We start from the raw sequence: 18,950 nt of genomic DNA on the forward strand, positions 1-18,950 counted from the left end.
TAGGTTACTTCCATATATTGGCTATTGTAAATAATGCTGCAGTGAACATACAGGTGCATATATCTTTCAAATTAATGTTTTCATTTTCTTTGGATAAATACCTAGAAGTGAAATTGCTGGGTTGTATGGTATATCTGCTTTTAGTTTTTTGAGGAATCTCCATACTGTTTTCCATAAGGGCTGCACCAATTTGCAGTCCTACCAACAGTTCACAGGGGTTCCCTTTTCTTCATATCCTTGCCAACATGTTATTTGTTGACTTTTCGATAATAGCCATTCTGACTGGTATGAGGTGGTATTTCATGGTGGTTTTGATTTGCATTTGCCTGATGATTAGTGATGTTAAGCAAGTTTTCTCAGAGGGTCCAGAGCTTCAGGAAAGTTTTTTTTTCTTCTTCTTCCTTTTTTTTTTTTTTTTTTTGACATGTTGTGCAGCACTGCCATCTGCTGGAATTAGTGAAACTACTTCCCAAAAGTTGGTGCTGCCTCCAGTTATGTTCAACTGGACGAGGCCAGCCTTAAGAACGATTTAAAGTTTGTTATTGTTTCCTACACTTCTTGACCTGATCCTGCTCTTTACCCATCCCACATTTATCCTCTTCCTCTCGCAAATACAAATACAGAGATAAAGATGCTGTGTGGTGTTTTTCAGCATTTTGATTGCCCAGGTTATTCTTTTCTTTATGTGGAGTATCAAATTAATATGATGATTTTGGTTGACTTGGCTACGGATAACCATTGGTAAAATTTAATGTAAAAAATTTTTTTGAGCCCTCTGTCATCCTTGGGAATCCAGATTGCTATCCTGGATCCCATTCATGCCCCCTTAGTAATGCGTTAATTGATTTGAGTTGATAAAGGATTAAATTAAAGCATAGCACGCAGAATTTCAAACACATTAGAAATCAAATTTTGAGAATTGTTGAGAACAAATGATATAGGGGAGTGTATCTGGAACCATAAAACATCATGTATTTGTGTTAATTTGGAAGCATAAAACATCATGACATCATGCTTATTTATACTGTATACAAATTATGACATATTTAGTGATTGAATTTACTTTAAAATGTGTAATTCCTGTGAAACTGTGAGAGGATGCTATTTATGACAATTCCTTTCAAAGGAGAATATATCATGTTAAAATGAAAGAATCTTTGGTTGATCGAAGAAACTTGAAGAATTCGATTATGCATAGGTGGGTCTAGGGCTGAGTATAAGGATAAGAGAGAGAACTGAATTTCTGTTTAAGGAAAATAGAGGTATTTGTTCTTATTTCAGGAGGAGATGGGTACAGATAGGAAAAGAAGTAACAGCTAGAATCATGGCAAGAGGCAGGAATATCAAGAAATGTTTGAGGGTCTTTCTTTCTCCATCTCTCTTTTCTTCCTTTCCTTCTTCCTATTTCCTCTCCCTTCCTCCTTTTATGCATCCCCCCTCCAATTATCTAATATTAAGTTTTAAGTTGTACATTTTTCTTTCTTGAAATCTTCCTCAATAAAAAGTTTTTATACACAAATTAACTGTAAGTGATTTTTATTTTGGGGGTTGTTTTGTTTGTTGTTTGGTTTGGTGAGATTGAAGCATAAGGTTGCTGGAGTTAATGTGGTATGAGAAAGGGCAATCTTGTGAAGAGGGCTGAAATACTCTTAAACTAAATTCATATTTAATGGAATCAGGGGCTCAGAGGCACTTTCCAAAGTACCTGACTTGGAGGCTCAAGGTAAACCCAGGCGATTTTAAGGGGCAGATGATCTCAGCCTACCTCTAGTTGTTAACATGTGTTACATCACGCTCCTTCCTCACCTTCTTGTGTCCACGGTAGGTGAAGGTTCTCATTCTAGTTGGTGTGTGTCGGGGAGATAGATCCTTCCTTCAAAAACAAAGAACTGAGTGTCCTGACTTCTAATTGATTACCAGTTCTTCAGTCTTCCAAAGTAGGTTCGAGGAATATCTTTCAAATCTCTGATTTCCAACATCCAAGTCTTGAGACAAGCCCTCGCTTAGACTGAGTCCCTTAGGCCATTCTCTCCAGGTATTTCAGAGCAGCTTTAATCCCAATATCAAGGGACAGCGGATGTGGACAAATAGTTCCCTTTCAAATTCTTTCCAGGGAGTATTGAGACTCTATATAAAACAGTGGTAGGTGGCCTATGATTGTAGGATGTCTGAGCTCAGTATGATCCTTTGTAGCATTCCCCTACAGTGTCTGTAAATATTGGTCGTATCTTTCCACATCCTTCATTTCAAATTTTAAGACTATTTAGAAAGTATTTTATAGTGGTCAAGTGCTAAATTTTAGCATCAGACTTCTGAGTTTAAATCCTTTTCTCACTTCTTATTAGCTATATGTCTTAATCTAAATTGCAGTTTACTCATATGCAAAAGGAAACAATAAAAATGCTTACCTATCACTATAGGTAAGGATTTTATAAGTTCAATATGTAAGGATTTTATTTGTGAGGATTTTATAAGTTCAATATATGTAACACACTTAGTACAGCACCTGGTACATATTACATGTACTATGTAAGAGTTAGCAACAATTACTTATGTGTCACTAGAGTCTATAGATGTAGCTTAAGTAGCTATTGTCTTAGGATTTTGCTTCATTCTGGTGGTGAGTTAGGGACATATATAAAGGGAACTGATTTATAAGATCACTTCTGAACTCTTGGGTGTTCATCTCTTTCCTTCTTTCCCCTCACTCCATTTTACCCTCTGATGCAGGAATGGAAACTTAGACAAAAATGGATTTTTCTGAAGAATAGGAAAGGCCAGTGTGTTCAGTGTCTTCGATGTTCAATCCAAGTAACATCAACCCATGCTTGTCCTTCAGAGTTTATCTATGAGGCACCTGTGTGCTCCCATGAGGTACAGCTTTTCCAAAGTTTACATATCCCACCTTCACTATTTTGTTGCTTACTCTGCCACATGCTATCATGAAAGGAGATATCGAGAATACTTGTTCATCACTTACAGAGGATCCCTAAGTTCAGAGCGGACATGGGAATATATACATGGCATTTCTGTGAATATTTCTAGTAATTAGAGGCTGTTTTTTTAAAATTACTTAAAGGGAAGTACAACAAAATGCTTAATGAACAAATTTATCTCTGAAACTGCCAGAGAAGGTGGGAGTTTTGTGTGAGGTGAGGTGCATGTGAGTGACTGGATCACAGGAAAAGAGGACACTAAGGAGAAGAAATCACATCTCAATGATCAAGGGAAACTTGGCTGAGAATGGGAGTGGAAGGAGAGGCTGTGGTCCTGGGAAAGAAGTAGGAGAGAGGAAAAGTTACAACAGAAAGTTAAGTGCTGACAGGTTGTGGCCATTAAGTATAAACTGGCTTTGTTCTGTGGGGAGGGAGAGGAAGAAAGGTCAGGTTTGGGGGAGCAGGCTATCCCCACCGTCAGTGGGTGCCTATGGTGTGCTTATAATGCTATACCTTCATCTATTTAATGTAGACTTTATGTATTGATTTCCTGCTATGTTAAGTGAGTTGTTAAATTATTGAATTTAAAGAACTCCTATTCCAATTTTTTTTTTTTGTTATGGCTCAATTTTTACTTTATTAGTTTTATTGACAATAACACACTTAACATTTATTTCAAGTTTTAACTATCTCTTGACTTCCCTTTTTGTAAGATAAGGGTTTTTTTTTTTGGTTTCTACCCTGCCCTTAACCTCCTTCCCCATTCTCTTTTCCAACTCAAATATTAAGGTTGGGAAGATTTATGTTGTTCTTTAACCATAATTACTGATCGAAAAGTTGAAAAACAATAAATGGGCATTTATAATATGTAAAGATGACTTACCTATAGTCAATTAAAGCCATCTAATTACATTTCTTTCACCAGGTCAGTAGATTTGACTTCCAAAAGCAGACATCAAGATAGGATTTACTAGAAAAAATTTATTAGGGGAACACCTATGAAAGAAAATGAATGGGAGCAGGGAGAGGCTAGGGGAGCCATTGGACTGTGATGCATATCTGCAGGAGAGAAGGAAGAAAAGTTGGGTGGAAGCATCTAAGATTTTAGTGTAGTTTTAAGGAAAATTTGGCAAGGCTGGTGGGAAATCCTTGAGCCTAAGCCACCTGTCAGAGGACTTCTGTCTCTCCCAGGTCACGGCCTGAGCTAGTATCCCTGGAAAGCATGGCCTCGGTGCAAATGCAATGACAGATGTCAGTGCTGTGAAATCTTAAGTCACATCACCAATCTGGGTCCCAACTTTCATATCGGTAGAGTTGGTTGGAGCAGGCATTTTCTCAGGGGCCCCCTGGTTCTAAAGTTCTGTGAGTTGATGCAGTTTTTCTTGAACTGAAATAATTTGCATGGACTCAATCTAGAAAGGAATGACTGCTTATATTGTCCTTGAAACTGGCAGATAGCACATGATCAACTGCTAAGACTAGTTCTGCACTCAGAGAAAGCAGAATATGTTTAAGAGCTCCATTACCCTCAAGCCAGTTTTCCTGGCAGCTGATTCACTTGTTGAAAGGCTGGAAGCATAGCTTCACTGAACCAAATAGTTTCCAAGAGCACCTTGGAGATTTGGGAAAGAGGCACTTTTCATTTCCTTGAAGGATCAAATTACCCTAAAGGGCAATTACAACCACTTCCCTGGCCATATTTTCGGTGTCTAAAAAAGATCAGATCTTTGAGATCCCTAAAGACAAACCAAAATGTATAAACTTCAGGCTATAAGTCTTCAGCTAAATGGAAAGAATAAACTAAGAACAAGGACTATCTGAAGATGAAATAATCATTTAGGAAGATAATTCGAGCCATCAAAACTTCAAGTTTTGATGGTTAACTGATAAAGGTGAACTCTGAGGTCTTTTTTAAACCGAAGACTCTATGAAATTATTTCTAAACAGTTATACATTTTAGAAAGGCAAGTATAATTACTGACAAAATTTAAAGTTATCGTAAACATTAATTTTAGTTCAATATTTTATAGTTGCACTTTTCAGATGCTGACTTTATGCTTTAATGTTGCTTCTTATATATTTCAATGTTTTAATATTTAGTGAATTTTAAAGTCATCTGATAGACTTTAAAGTCTAACATTTAAATATAGAAGCTTACAGTTATATCTTTGTTTTGATACCATAACTGTATTTTACTGCATGTCAAGTGCCTACTTGGGAACATGACCTTGATTACATTATTTCCAATGAGGGAAAATGACTTGCTGCAAAATATGACAAATGCTTCTACTAACAGGTCAGAACGTCCAGTCCTGAATTCCTAAAATATCTGAGTAAAGATAATTTCTTTCCCTATTCTTTGTTCTTGAATAAACAAATAAAATGAGCAAAGTAAACAAAAACAGCAGGAACTTAACATTTTAAAAAATTTAATTCATGAGATACATTGCAGTATATATGTATGTTTGAATATGTATAGAAAAAATATCTGGAGGGATACATATCAAATCGTTAACAGTTTACCTTGGGGGTGTAGAATTGGGGTAGGGTGAGGGGAGTGCTCTTACTTTTAAGTTCATATACTTCTGCATTATTTGAAATTTTACAATGAGAATTCACTACTTTTATAATAATCAAAACTGTAATAGAAATTTAAAAAATAAAAATAGCAACAAAATGTAAAACACACACACATACACATTAGTTTTAAGCGCTACACTGGAGGTATAGAAAATCAAATCACATGACACACTTCCCCACTAATACTGTGGTGGCAAATATAATTGTGTAGTCTACAACCAAAGAAACATTAGAGAAGCTACTTTTAGCAACGTCTCAATTTAAAGAGTCTCCTGGGAGAAGAGCCCTTAAGCAGTGACCCTTCAAGGTAGTTATTTAAACTGAAAGCAGGGCCTAACTTTTCCTAGAAGATCTATAGGAAAATATGTCAATCTGAAAACTTCAGACAAAATAAAAAGCTTCACAGAAGTAACCTGGAATACTAAAACATTTAACCGAAGGTCAGAAATTGGAGGGTATGAGAACTTTACCCATTCCAGACCCAAAACTAAATCACTGAAATCTTGGTAATCTAAATGCAGGTTAGAGACATCTACTTTACTCATCTGCTTACCGTTTTCCCCCAATTTCTCAACTGGTCTGCTTTCTATCTCAATGATTTTAACCTAAAAATACTGCAATTCTAATTGGAAAAAATTCCATCTAGGTTCAGTTTAGGTTTATTCTTCTAGTTAAAAGAACCAGAGAAACTTGAGACTAATGGTTTTCCATTCATTTTTTTCTCAACTATTTCTAGCTACTTAATGAACATTTTGGGAGGTAATACTTCTAATTTCTCATGGGTCCCTAAAGAAATCTTTTTTCTCATGTTCTAGTTTTTTCTTTTATTGAAGTCATCAGAGATGACAAACTTTTTTATTATTATGAACTGTTTTTTTCCAATAAAAGATTCTTTAGGTGACTATCAGTTGATAGTTAAATATCCTCATCAAAGTCAGAACATCTATAACTGGAAGGCTCCATCTTTTGCAAACTACATATTTAAGAGCTTAACTAATTTTTCAACTCCTGAGTGTTCCTGACCCAGGTGTCAAAGGCTTATGTAGGATTATATTCACTGCGTGAGTATGAGAAATCTGACAAAACTTAATCAGAAAATTATTATAAATAGCAGAGATAAAGGGTATAAAGTCATAATGGCCATGCCATTTTTAAAAGTCACAACAGTTGGAATGTTGCTGTTTCTTAATGGATTATAGTATTTCAATTAAAAAAATAGAAAACAGTAAATGATCCATTATAATGTATATAAAGTATTTAACAGGATGCCTAGTACACAATAACCATTCAATAAAAATTGGCTCTGTAATAAACAATGGATTAAAACATAAACTAAAATATAAGAACTCAAAATAGAGAGAAGAGCTTTAGAACTGATTTTCTGGAGTATGTAGTTAAATGGAAAGTCGAAGCTCACAAAGAGCAGTAAGGAATTCTGCATTTTCTGGATCTATCTTTTGGGCCCTCTCATAGTATTCAGCAGCTTGCCTCTTTTCGCCCTCCAGCTTATAAACAAACCCTAGGGCACTTAAACTCTGCACATCTAAAGCATTGTGACCAAGTCTCTTGGTAGCCAATTTCTTCAGAGCACTTGTCAGTTTGCTACGCAGGGAAGACCTGTCTTTGACCTTTAAGGCTTCTAAGTAATGGTGGATGGCAGTATTTTCTGATTTACGGTGAAATTCCTGAAAGCGGCCATAGTGGTAGTGGATCTGATGTTTGTGATCATCAGTTATGTTCTCCAGACGAAGGGCTTTCTGGAAAATGTCTTCAGCATTGCTATACTGGCCTCCCTCAGCATACATGTTGGCCAGGTCCGTGTAGGCAAATGCGAACATAGAGTCTCGTTCTACAGCTGCCTTGAAATGAAATATAGCAGATGTAATCAGCCCATCAACTTTCAGCTTATCTTTTCCTTTAGGTCTGTTGCGTGTGGCCTTCTTGATTTGGATCATTTGTGCCCTATAACAAAGTCCCATTTGGTGATGCAGGAAAGAAGAGGTTGGTGTCACCTCTAAGGCCTTTTTCAAAAGTTCAAGGGCTTTGTCCCAGGAATTTTTTCTCCTATAGAATTTAGCTGCATAACGAAGGACATAAGGTTGGGATGATATTTGGTCCAGGATTTCTTCAATGTACTTTTCTCCTTCAGCTTCTGCATGTACATCTTGAAGCTTCAGTGCCAGAAAAACCTTAATGTAGGTGTTATCTGGGTTCAGGGTAACAGCCTTCCTCAGAGGGCCCAGAGAAAAGCTCTTTATAGACCCTTCTCTGTCAGAATCATCCAGCCGATACACAGTAATGGCATAGCCGATGTTAAATTCTGGATTGTCAGGTTCCACTTCCAGAGCCTTCTCAAAAGCCGCTTTAGCCTTTTGGTAATACTTTCCCCCAAATTTCAAGAGTGCCCATCCTTTCTCACAGTCAATCTCAGGACATTCCAACTTGTAGTTAAAAGGACTGGACAATTTCTTGCAGACATTTCCTACCTTATCTATATACTTCTGAGCTTCTTTAAGGTGGTCCATATGATAATATACCCAGGCGTAGTTGCCCCAAGTGACCAGACTTCGTACTTCTTCTTTGTCTGAGTGTTCACGCTGGATTATTTCTTCTGCTTGTTCCAAGCAATCCAGGGCATCTTTATTTTGGCCTTTTAGGTGTTTCACAAAGGCCAATAAATTATAAAGAGTGAGTCTCGATTTCGTAGTAAGAAATTCAAGCTGTTGCCCAATTGTATCTTCCACATCAAAGAGATCAATGTCTTCCTTAAGTAAATTCCATGTAAAGTGGCATTCTAATTCCAACAGAACAGCCTTCAAGGAGTCCTTAGGAATCTCACTGTCAAAGATAAAATCTTTTTTAATTTTTGAAGAAATAAAGAAAACAGTTTTAAAACCTTAAATACTCTTCTTTGCTTAACAACCAATTTTTATCTTTCATTTGATCTTACAGTAAATCATAGGCGCCTGTTACTTTATACTAGTTTCCTTGTGTACGGTTATATCCTAGAAATATTAGTTATTGCAAAACCAATTCCGGAGATGACAGTATTTACTATGTTATAGGGTATCTATTTCCTTTTCGCAGTCACTAACCCATAAGGACCACTTATTTTTAGAGAGGGGAATTTAAGTGTTTTATTTACTAGCCTTGAAAATTAAGTATAAATATATATAGTCAATAATTAATATAACATTTCATTTTTGTATTATAAATAGTGAAGGGAGAGAGAAAGAGAAGGTGAGAAATAAAAAAAGTACACTGAAGAAGACAGAGAAGGCACATGAATACATCGTCCCAGCCCCCAGGGAAAGGAAGAAAGAAAGGAAGGGGGTAGGGAAGGAAGGAAGGCAGAAAAAAGGAAAGCCTACAGAGAGAAAAGGCACAAAACGACAGGAAGAGGTATACCAAGAAATGGGGAGAAGCGTTAAGTCTGAGATAAAAAGACAGTAACAGAGATTTAGAGAAAGACGGGGAAAAACCAAAAGGAAGCTTAGTAGGTTTTGATGTGTCATATGCTTCTGACCTCTGGGATTGTGGGCAACAACAAAGGCTGACACCTGTTATCAATTTATCATTGCCCTTAATATTCACTTCACCCCAAGAAATACTTGAGCTCTCTGTGTGAGGCACAGTGTAATCTCTGCAGGACCCATTGGAAACACTGTCCCTGATACTGGGAAGGCAAAGGGGGAAGGAAGGGAGAGAAAGTATTTATTTATTACAAGAGCCTTTCATGTGCAAGATCTTCTGAATAACCCTGGGGACGTAACCCTGGGGACACAGCCCTGCTTATACAGAGCGTATATTATAAGAGTCAGTTATAACTCAGGAGTCCAATCAGGTTCCATGGAAGTGACCCAGGAAGGGTACATAGTCCAGTGTTGGGCACAACTGTTGTTTTTACTTGGTGAGGATCCTTCTTCTGGTTTTCCTTTGTGGAACGATCTTTCCCTCTACTCTCAGTCTATGTGATTTGAGATGGATGGGTGTCCACCCTTCACTCTAGTCTGCGGGAAGATTTTCCAGCTATTTCCTGGTCCCATTGATTTATTTGGAGAATGTCCAATTAAAATATATTTTTGCTGAAACAGGACTTTGCTGAAACTATCTCTCTTCCTTTGAAAAAGTTTAAAATGGAATATAAGCTAGGAATATAAGCTATCTTTCCAAACTCCTGGTGAGAGCCTGAGAAAAAAATCTAACACAGAGGAAAGTAGAGCTTACACAGCAAAAAAAGACAATAACTCATGATACTGACTAAATACCTGGATCCAGTTTTGCCCGGATCACCTTGTCTACCCACAGACTTCTATTTACTTAAGTGAATAACCCCACCTTCTTCTTGCTTAAGCCAGTCTGAATTGGGTTTCTACTCTATACAACTGACAAAATCCTAATATGCTAGTTTTATTTGTTTGTTTGGCTGATGGTGGTGGTTAGGCAGTCAGGAAAGACTTTCTAAATCTACTATTGGCTATAAGTAAAAGTCATAAGAAATGTACAAAAAATTTACTTAGGCTTTCTCTCAAAGAGGGAAATGCTCTAATTATGGGATGAACAGTATACAGTATAGCAGAGGTCCCCAACCCTTTTTGGCACCAGGGACCAGTGCTCCTATGAGAATCTAATGCCTGATGATTTGAGGTGAGGTGGAGCTGAGGCAGTGAGGCTAGCACTGGGGAGCGGCTGCAAATACAGATGAAGCTCCACTCGCAGGCCCGCAGCTCACCCTCTGTGCGGCCCGATTACTAACAGGCCACGGACCAGTACTGCTCCACAGCCTGGGTGTTGGGGACCCCTGCAGTATAGTGTGCATGTGTGTATTTCCTTTTCTGCTGCACACAAGAACCCCTCCCCTTGTACATACAATGTAAACACATATTTGTATAAATGTTGATGGGAACTACAGTAATATTTCTATCAATGAACATCTATTGATCAACTCACATCATATGTCAGACAATATTCTAGTTATAGTGGCAAAGTAGTGAACAAGATAGAGAAAGGCCCTCTCTTCATAGTAATTCCATTCTGGGAGAGAAAGGAACAAAAGGTGTTGACAGAAAATAAACTTTTATACAAATCAATGAACGACATAATTCCAGACAATAACGAGTGTTAAGAAGGAAAAAAAGTCAGAGTAATGGGTTTAAGTGGTGGTGGTGGTTAAAGTACTTAGTTATGATTGCCAAGAAATAGCCCTTGTAGAAAGGTGCAACTGAATTAAGATGTCAGCAATGAAAAGGAGACAGTCATAAATGATTTGAGGGCAGAATGGTCTAAGCCAGGGCTTCTCAACTAGGATGACTTTGCCCCTCACCCCTGGGGACATTTGGTCATATGTGGAGACAACTTTGATTGTCACCACGGGAAGAATGGCTACTGGCATCTATGAGATCAATGCTAGGGATACTGCTAAATATCTTATAATGCACACGGGTCAGCCCCAACAACCAAATGATCCAACCCAAAATGTCAATAATGTTGAGATGAGAAACCCTGGTTTGGGCAAAGGTACCCAAACCAAGAGCAAGTGCAAAGGCCCTGGCGTGGGAACAAATTTGGAGTGTTCAGGGAACAGAAGGAAGTGTGGCTGAAGCATAAACAAAAAGGAGAGTAGCAGGAGATGAGGAGGAGGAGTAGGAAGGGACAGATGATGCAGGGCTTGGTAGGCCATAAAAGGGATATAAATTTTACTTTAATTGCAATGGGAAACCACTGGAGAAAAATTTTTAAGTAGGGAAATGAAAAATAGTTCGTCTAGATTTTAAAAAAAAATCCCCCTGGCTGCTCTGTGGAGAATGGACAACACAGGGTCAAGAGAGAAAGTTGGGAAACTGGTAGGAAAGCTACTTATTTTACTGAGAACCTACTGCATGCAGGACACTGTTCTCAGTATCAGGGCAATAGCAACGAACAAAACAGAAAAAAAAATCCTAACTTCATGTAGCTTATATTCTAACGGAGGTGGAGTGAGCCATAAAAAGACTGAAAATAATTAAAAATATAGACTATGAGAGATGATAGTAAGTGCTAAGGAGTAAAATAAAGCAAGAGAGGGAAATGGGTGGACGGGAGGGTGCCTGAGAAGTAGTTAAAATTTACATAGCATGGCCAGAGCAAATCTCCCTGAAAGTGACGTGAAGAGACATGAAAGCTGCTGTTGAAGGAATTCAAGCAGAGATGATGCAAGTTTACACTCAGGTTATAGTAGAGGATTAGTGAGGACTGGATGGATGGTTATATTTTAGAGGCAGAGCTGACAGGTCTTTCTGACAGACTAGGTGTGGGGAGGGCCACGGGAGAAAGAAGGAATCAAGGATGATTCCTATGGTTTTTACTTCAGGAACTGAGTGAATAAATCAAGAGAACTATTTGGGAAGTTAATTCTGAGGTGTCTCTTAGTCAAATTAAGATGTCAAGTATGTAGCTGGATACTAATGAAGTAAATTCGGAGATGAGAAGGAGTGAAGTTAGAACAAAGGACATAAAATTGGGAGTCATCGGCATGCAGATGAACTTTAAAACCTCAAGATCTAGAATGAAATTACCTAAGGAGTGAGCATAGACAGAGAAGGTCAAAAACTAAGCTGTAATTCATTCTAGGTCAAGCAGAGTAGAAGGACCAGGAAAGGAGGCCAAGAAAGAAGAATCAGTGAGGCAGCAGGAAAACCAAGAAACTTGGTACCATGAAAGGTTAAGGAAGAAAATGTTTAAGAAAGAGAGATGAATATTCAATGTGTAAAACGATTCTTAGAGGTTGAGAAAATGAGGACAGAGAAGAGATCCCTGTTTTGGCAGGAGTAAAGTTGTGGGGGACCTTGATGAGTGTTTAAATAGAATGCGAGGGGTGAAAACATTATTGGAGTGGGTTGAGGGGATAATGGGAGGTAACAAAGTGGATATAGGGAAAACAGGCCACCCTTGAAAGGAATCTGACTATGAAGGGAGTAGAGCAGTAGAGCTACAGCTGGAGTGAGGCTGGGGGACTTGTTGAAAAAATTTAATCATGATATTTTTAATGACTTAATGATATGCCAATGGGAATGATCCAGTATTAAGGGAGAAAATGATGCTTGGGGGAGAGGGGGATAATTGCAAGAAAGATGGAATATAAAGCAGAAGTGAAGCTATTCACTGTTAATATTCAAATCTTTATCTCCAGCCCCAAACACTTAACCATGGTTGCCCAGTGAAGCTGGGTAAAAATATGTTAAAAATGATCTGAAGGAAGTGCAAGAATCTTGGTTTTCAAAGATATAATTATCATTATTAAGAATAGTGAATTAAAATACTTTTTCCCACAACTCAATTAAAAACTTTGTTGTAGATGCTGATGACCTTCAGAAGTATATCCTCTATCTCTGATCTCTCCCCTGAATTTCAGACTGATCTAATTTTTAAGTCTTCAATTATAAGTTCAACTGGCATCTCAAAAAACATATCCAATACAGAAATCTGGGTCCCTTGAGTCTGTCTCACACTCAGTCTTCCCAACCTTGCAAGGCATCGCTTAGTTCCATAGGCTAAGTAACCAAGAAATAATCTCTCAACACTTCATCAAAATCCAATAGGAAGTCCTGTTAATCAACCACCCAGACACATCTCAAATCCATCCACTTTTCTCCATTTCCATTGCTATTTTCCTAGTATAAACCACAATTACCTTTGCTTTCAACTGAAGCAAAAATCTGGTCTCTCTGCTTCCACTCTTGGTCCCCATACAGTACTAGTAAATTTTTGAAAATGTAAACCAGATTATGTCTGTCTCATGGCTTAAAATCTCCCAACTGCTTAGATATTAATCCAGCCTGCCATGTCTGACAAGTCCCTAAAGGAGCTGACCTTGTCTACCTATTCAACCTTCTCTCCTACTGCTCTCCTCATTCACTGATTTAGACATACTGACCTTCTTCTCATCACAAACATACAAGTTCAAAGACTTTTACACCTGTTGTTTTTACTCTACTTGGAATGCTCTGGTCTTAAATCTTTGAATGCTAGCTCTTTACAGCTCAAATATTCCTTATTTAAGAGGTTGCCTGCGGCACATCTACCTAAAATAACACCCTCCATTCTAGGTCACTCTCTTAGGCCATTACACTATTTTATTTTCCTTACAGATCTTATCGCTTCCTGAATTATGTTGATTATTTAGTCATTTATCTATTGTTTGTCTGTTTCCCCCATTTAAATGCAATCTCCATGAAAATAGAGACCTTGTTCTGATTTTAATTTTTCGCCTCTGTGTCCCTAGGATCTATTATTCAAGGGATATAATAGAAGCTCAAGAAATAAATATTTGTTGAATGAATGAATGAATGAATGAATGAATGCAGTTATATACTGGTAGCTTCTGGCATGTCCAGTCCAGAGGTATGCACCTAGCATAAAAAAACACATGAATTTCAGATGAGGGAATTCCTGCTGGTTCTTCCCTTCCTGCTAAAAGGCTCCAAACTTTTTCTCGCTTTGGTCTTTCCTATCTCACTTGTCTTTATAGCTTGGCACGCTGTCTGGCCCCATGTTTGGATTTTGAAAATAGGTTTTGAACTGTTTCCTGTAGTCCTCACTGGGAAACCTGGTATGATTGTCTTTTGGTAGTTGTTCCTTTCTCTGGTGTAACTACATCAAAATCATGGGCACAATTTGCCATGCCCTTAACAGCCTGCCCAGATCCACCACCTTACCAGCTTACCAGCCCCCTGTCCATGCATAGAGTAAAATGAACATTGGCTTCTGTCCTGAAGGTTTCTACCAGCTAAACGCCCAGAGACGAGGAGGAGGGCTGCCTTGGATATGAATGTGGTTGTGAGATCTCAAAGGGACCTTCAGTCAGGCACTGAAGTGCTTTGTTCAGACTCTGAAATTCACACACAACTGGAAGGCCATGAGAAGTTTTACTTTTTAAACTTTGTCTACTTAATGTTTTAACTTTGTCTCTGGGAAGCTGGCAGAGAGAGGTTGTTATATTTGAAAACGCAACATTTATCTTTAAGTAATTTTTTTTTCTAGGAAGAATCAGTCCACCCCATTCTGCACATACACATAGAGTGCACCCCTCTTTTCCTCTTTGTTTTTCCAGGCCCTCCAGATACCTTCCTCCCTTTTCACAAATGTTAGAAATTAGAAACTTTTTTTTTTAGTTCTCATGATAGCCAACATTTGCAATATGTGCTAAGCAGTCAATTAATCCGTTCCACAGTCCTAAGAGATGGATAGCATTAATTTTTACAGAAGAGAAACACTCAGTTTAAGAAACTTTTCTTTGAGTCACCCAACTAGGAGAACAAAGGGTTATATGCTTCAGGAGTCCAAGATCTTAACCTCTCACTCCTCAACTTGAACGCAAATGATTCACTAACTACATACAGGGCAGTGTGCTAACCTCTGGGGATACAAAAAAAGGTGAGAAAAAGACACCATCACCATAAAATTAGTAAAGAAGACAGATAAAGAAATCCTGATAAAATAGTGAATTGGGTGGAACAATAAAAATCTGTTCGTGGTTCAAAGGTAGCTCCCAGAAAAGGAAGAATTCAGACCCAGAAATCAGAGAGGCAAAATGGCAGTAGGAGACAAATGTGCCGCCTGGAGCTGCGACCAAACCGCATCTGCCCAAATGAGAATGGCAGCTGAAAGGCTTGGGAAGCAGAGGAAAGCGATGGACCTAAGGAAACCCGTGCCACGTAGAGGCTGCGCAGAATGGTCTTGGGGGCGGCCGCCAACTAAGCACAGTCACCACTGCGGCGGCCGAGAAGCCGCAGGGAGAGGTCAAGCTTCCAGGGAGCGTCGCCTGGCCACACCGCCTGACAGGCCCGACCGCAGACGCCCGGCGGGGAGGGTCAGCACTCCGCTGAAGGGTCTGCTCGAACGAGCTCCTCAATAGGCCCGATTTCAGACGCCCAGGACCTGGAAAGGGATCCCGGGGAGCGTCCCAAGCCAGATGCCTGGGTGTAGGACGAGGGGGGCTCGGCCTCTTAAAGGGCCGTAGCGCCGCGTTAGAAACGGAATAAAAGAAAAACACCAGTTTGAAACAAAGGCCTACGAAGAATTTGGATGGAGAAACGGGAAAACCCCTTACCTCATGGTGGATGGGTTCTGCGACTCTTCCAGGGAGGCGGCAAGTCCCCTCGGGCTTTCTCAGGAGCGGGATCCCGTGCTGCTGAGCGGCTGGGCGCGCGGCACGTGCGTGCGCGTGCGTGTGCGCGTGCGCGTGGGCAGGGGGTCAGGCGGGCGGGCGCGCGCTTCCCGCGAGGCGTCTGCCCCGCTAGGTGGTGCAAAGGCGCTTGTCTTTGTTAGACAGGACCGGAGCGGGAAAAGGAAACTGAGAAGTGAATCTGATTCTGGCCTAGGTAAAGTCCAGCTCCAGGAAACGGAAACTTATAGAAGGGATGAGTGAGGAGCCTCTCTCTCCCCTGCGCCACATTTAGAGGCCGCGGCGAGACGTTTGCGGAGCGCAAGGTCGTTTAGAGTTGAATTTGCGACTGGACCTTTGGATGTTGGTCTCTCTGAGATAAACAATGAGTGAAACAGACAAGGAATCTACCTTGTGGAGTTAATTTCTAGTGCATAAGATAATAAAGAACAGATAAAACATATGCAGCTCGATTAGCCTTTTCTTTCTTTTCTTTTTTTAAATAGATGACAGGAGCGTTATTTTTCAGCGTTATTTTTGTCGTAAGGGTGGCAGTGATATTCTTTCCAGCTTTGTGCACCCTAAGCTAAAACTGAAGTACCTGCTTCCAGTCTTAATTCAATTAACAAGACTACAATGATGTGAACCTGTGCCATTATTTACGTTGGGTAAATTTAGAGACATTTTGGGATCAAAATGCATACACATTTTAAATTTTAGTAGATACTGCCGAATAACTTTGTAAAGAGGTTTATACTCCCTCTTTGAGGTCATACATTCAAAATTGTTACAGAATGTTTGCTTTCCGTGCTCTTGCCAACTGCTTTCTGTAATAAGATTCGGATAAAGATGAGGGTGGTGCTGGGAATCTAAGCAGAAAATGGCAATATTGATACACTAAAATTTTTGTCTCATTCGACTTCATTCATTCAACAAATTTCATTAAACAATTGCTAAGAGCCACACATTGTTCATGCGCTGTTAATAATAACAATGAGTTAAACAGACAAGGAATCTACCTTGTGCAGTTAATTTCTAGTGCATAAGATAATAAAGAACAAATAAAACATGTCAGATGGTGCTATGGAGAAAAAGCATAGAGAGAGGGAATACAAGGTGTTTCACTATTATAAATATGTTAGTGAAGAAAGTGTCACTGAGAAAGTGTCAATTGAGCAAAGATCTGAAGGGGGCGAAAGAGTGGGTTCGAGGCTAAGAAAGTGTGTGTTAGGCAGAGGAAACAGTAAGCATACAGGCCTGGAGGTAGGAGCATAGTTGACCTGACTCTGGTTGGAGTGGAGAGAGCAGGGAAAAGTTTTAAGACATGAGATCAGAGAGACAATGTGTGTGTGGTTGCCTATAGGCAACTGTAATATTTATCTTAGGTAGGAAACCACGTTTTAGGAAAGGTACTGAATAGTTTGAGTGGAAAAATAAGCTCTGAATTTCCTTCTTACCAAAGAAAAATTTAATGGAGCTCCAATATTTGAAAGAAATTTCCAGTGCCTTCATCAGGTTTTTTCTTCCTAGTTCCCACTTCTTTCCCTTCCTTTCTCTTAGCTGTATCTGGGCCAAAAGGTAGTCTCTGCTTAGTAAGGATTAAATGAATGACAAGAAATCCATAGTAAAAATCAAAGGGGAAAAAACCTGGTTATCTACTTTATATTGTTTAGAAATTCAAATTCAGAAAGACAAAGCAAGCTATAAAAATTTGAAAGGAAAAGACATTTTCAAGATCGAGAAGAAACCAAGACCTGTCAAGTGGGTATTGAACATGCTGAAATTACCGAATGGAATTTGAATATCAATCTTTTTTTCATAGACTACTGAATTGGGTGGATTCTTGGGAAATTCAGTAGTGTGTATTGTCTTTTTAATTTCTTCTTATCAACATGTAAAACACAGCAACAAGAGAAAGAGATAGTGAAACATAGCAACAGAACTGCTTGGCAAACTGAAACTTAGGTAATAGGTCGGTACTCCTTGAGGTAGTTTTCAGAATAAACACTCATTTTTTCAATAACTCTTCCAGGAGATGGGTGTAAGTCAGAGTTTCTTAGCCTTGGCACCACTGACACTTGAGCTGAGTAATTCTTTGTTGTGGAAAGCTGTCCTGTGCATTGAGGATGTTTATGCAGCTTCCTTGCTTATACCCACTAGATGTCAGTAGCACCCTGCAGTTGTGAACCCAAATTGTCTCTGGATTTTGCCAAATGCAACTTCTTTTTGCCCTGAGGGGCTAAATCCTCCCCTTCCCTCTTACTGTCCCCCCACCTCAGTTGAAAATTCTCAGTTGAATGTCAGAGAAGGCATACTCCTTTCAGCATGGGACTCTACAGTGGAGGTGTCTGTATCACATTTGATCTGGCTGGGGATAAGATACAGAGCTGTGGACACGCTGAGGGTGGGTAATCTAAGGTGGGCAGGATATAAAATGGAGGCCCTGAGTCCCAACACAGTTTCACCTCTAGCATCATCATGAGAATGGAGACACTGGTGGCCATGGTGATCCCCAAGGAGCTGGAGCCTACAGTCATGTGTAGATAGCAATTTTCAAAGACCTGGGCTGGGACACCTATCACAGTAGAGAATAGCAGGAGCTATGGCTCAGCCTGATGCCTGGGCATTTAGAGAAATTCTTGAGTGTCAGTAACTCTAAATAAGGACACCAGCTGAGGTTCTGTCAGTCATTTACATGGGAGTAACAAGCTCCTGAAATTCAGCTGTCAATTTAAAGAGACCTCTTAATAATGCCTGGAGATATTCATAAGCAAGTTTGGCAGTAGTTTTTTCCATACCAAACAGCATCTATTTTTCTGGATTTGCTGCTTGTTGTTTTTCTCTGCAAATATCGAGGCTATCCTACACTTTAATTTTACTGGGCTCTGGGAAGTGTAGGGATCTCTTTCATAGTTGGGAAGAATGGGACAGAGAAATGGTATTCGGTCATAAGCAATACTAAGTAACCGTGATCACTGTAGATTGTCAAACACATATCACACGAATACATTACATAATGCAGAGACTTTGTTTGCATCAACGAACTCTGCTTTCTGGGGGCCAATGATGTACAGCAATACCTGGGAAGAGTTGCCTGATAGAGAATCAACCAATCCAACATTATTTACTTTTAATATTTCTGACTCTAGGAGAGGTGGCAGTGGTTTGACTTATTTAGCACCACACAGCCTCCTCTCCCAAACAAATTCTTTAAGGTATTGTTTTTGTGAAATCGAATCTCTTGTTTTAGTGATAAGAAAGTTAACAAAATTGCTTATATGTCAGGGGTCCCC

General features: G+C 39.3%; 1 protein-coding gene across 1 annotated transcript; it reads right to left on the reverse strand.

The window, feature by feature from the left end:
• Nucleotides 1-5,348: 5,348 nt before the first annotated feature.
• Nucleotides 5,349-15,762, reverse strand: IFIT5 (interferon induced protein with tetratricopeptide repeats 5). The gene is made up of 2 exons (XM_039871764.1): nucleotides 15,604-15,762; nucleotides 5,349-8,354 (listed from the first exon to the last, which is right to left on the reverse strand). Exons 1-2 carry the CDS (start codon nucleotides 15,606-15,608, stop codon nucleotides 6,911-6,913), a joined length of 1,449 nt encoding a protein of 482 aa, XP_039727698.1. The 5' UTR covers nucleotides 15,609-15,762; the 3' UTR covers nucleotides 5,349-6,910.
• Nucleotides 15,763-18,950: the final 3,188 nt, after the last annotated feature.

Source organism: Pteropus medius, unplaced genomic scaffold (assembly GCF_902729225.1).
Source record: "Pteropus medius unplaced genomic scaffold, Ma_sr-lr_union100, whole genome shotgun sequence".
Taxonomy (NCBI): Eukaryota; Metazoa; Chordata; class Mammalia; order Chiroptera; family Pteropodidae; genus Pteropus; species Pteropus medius.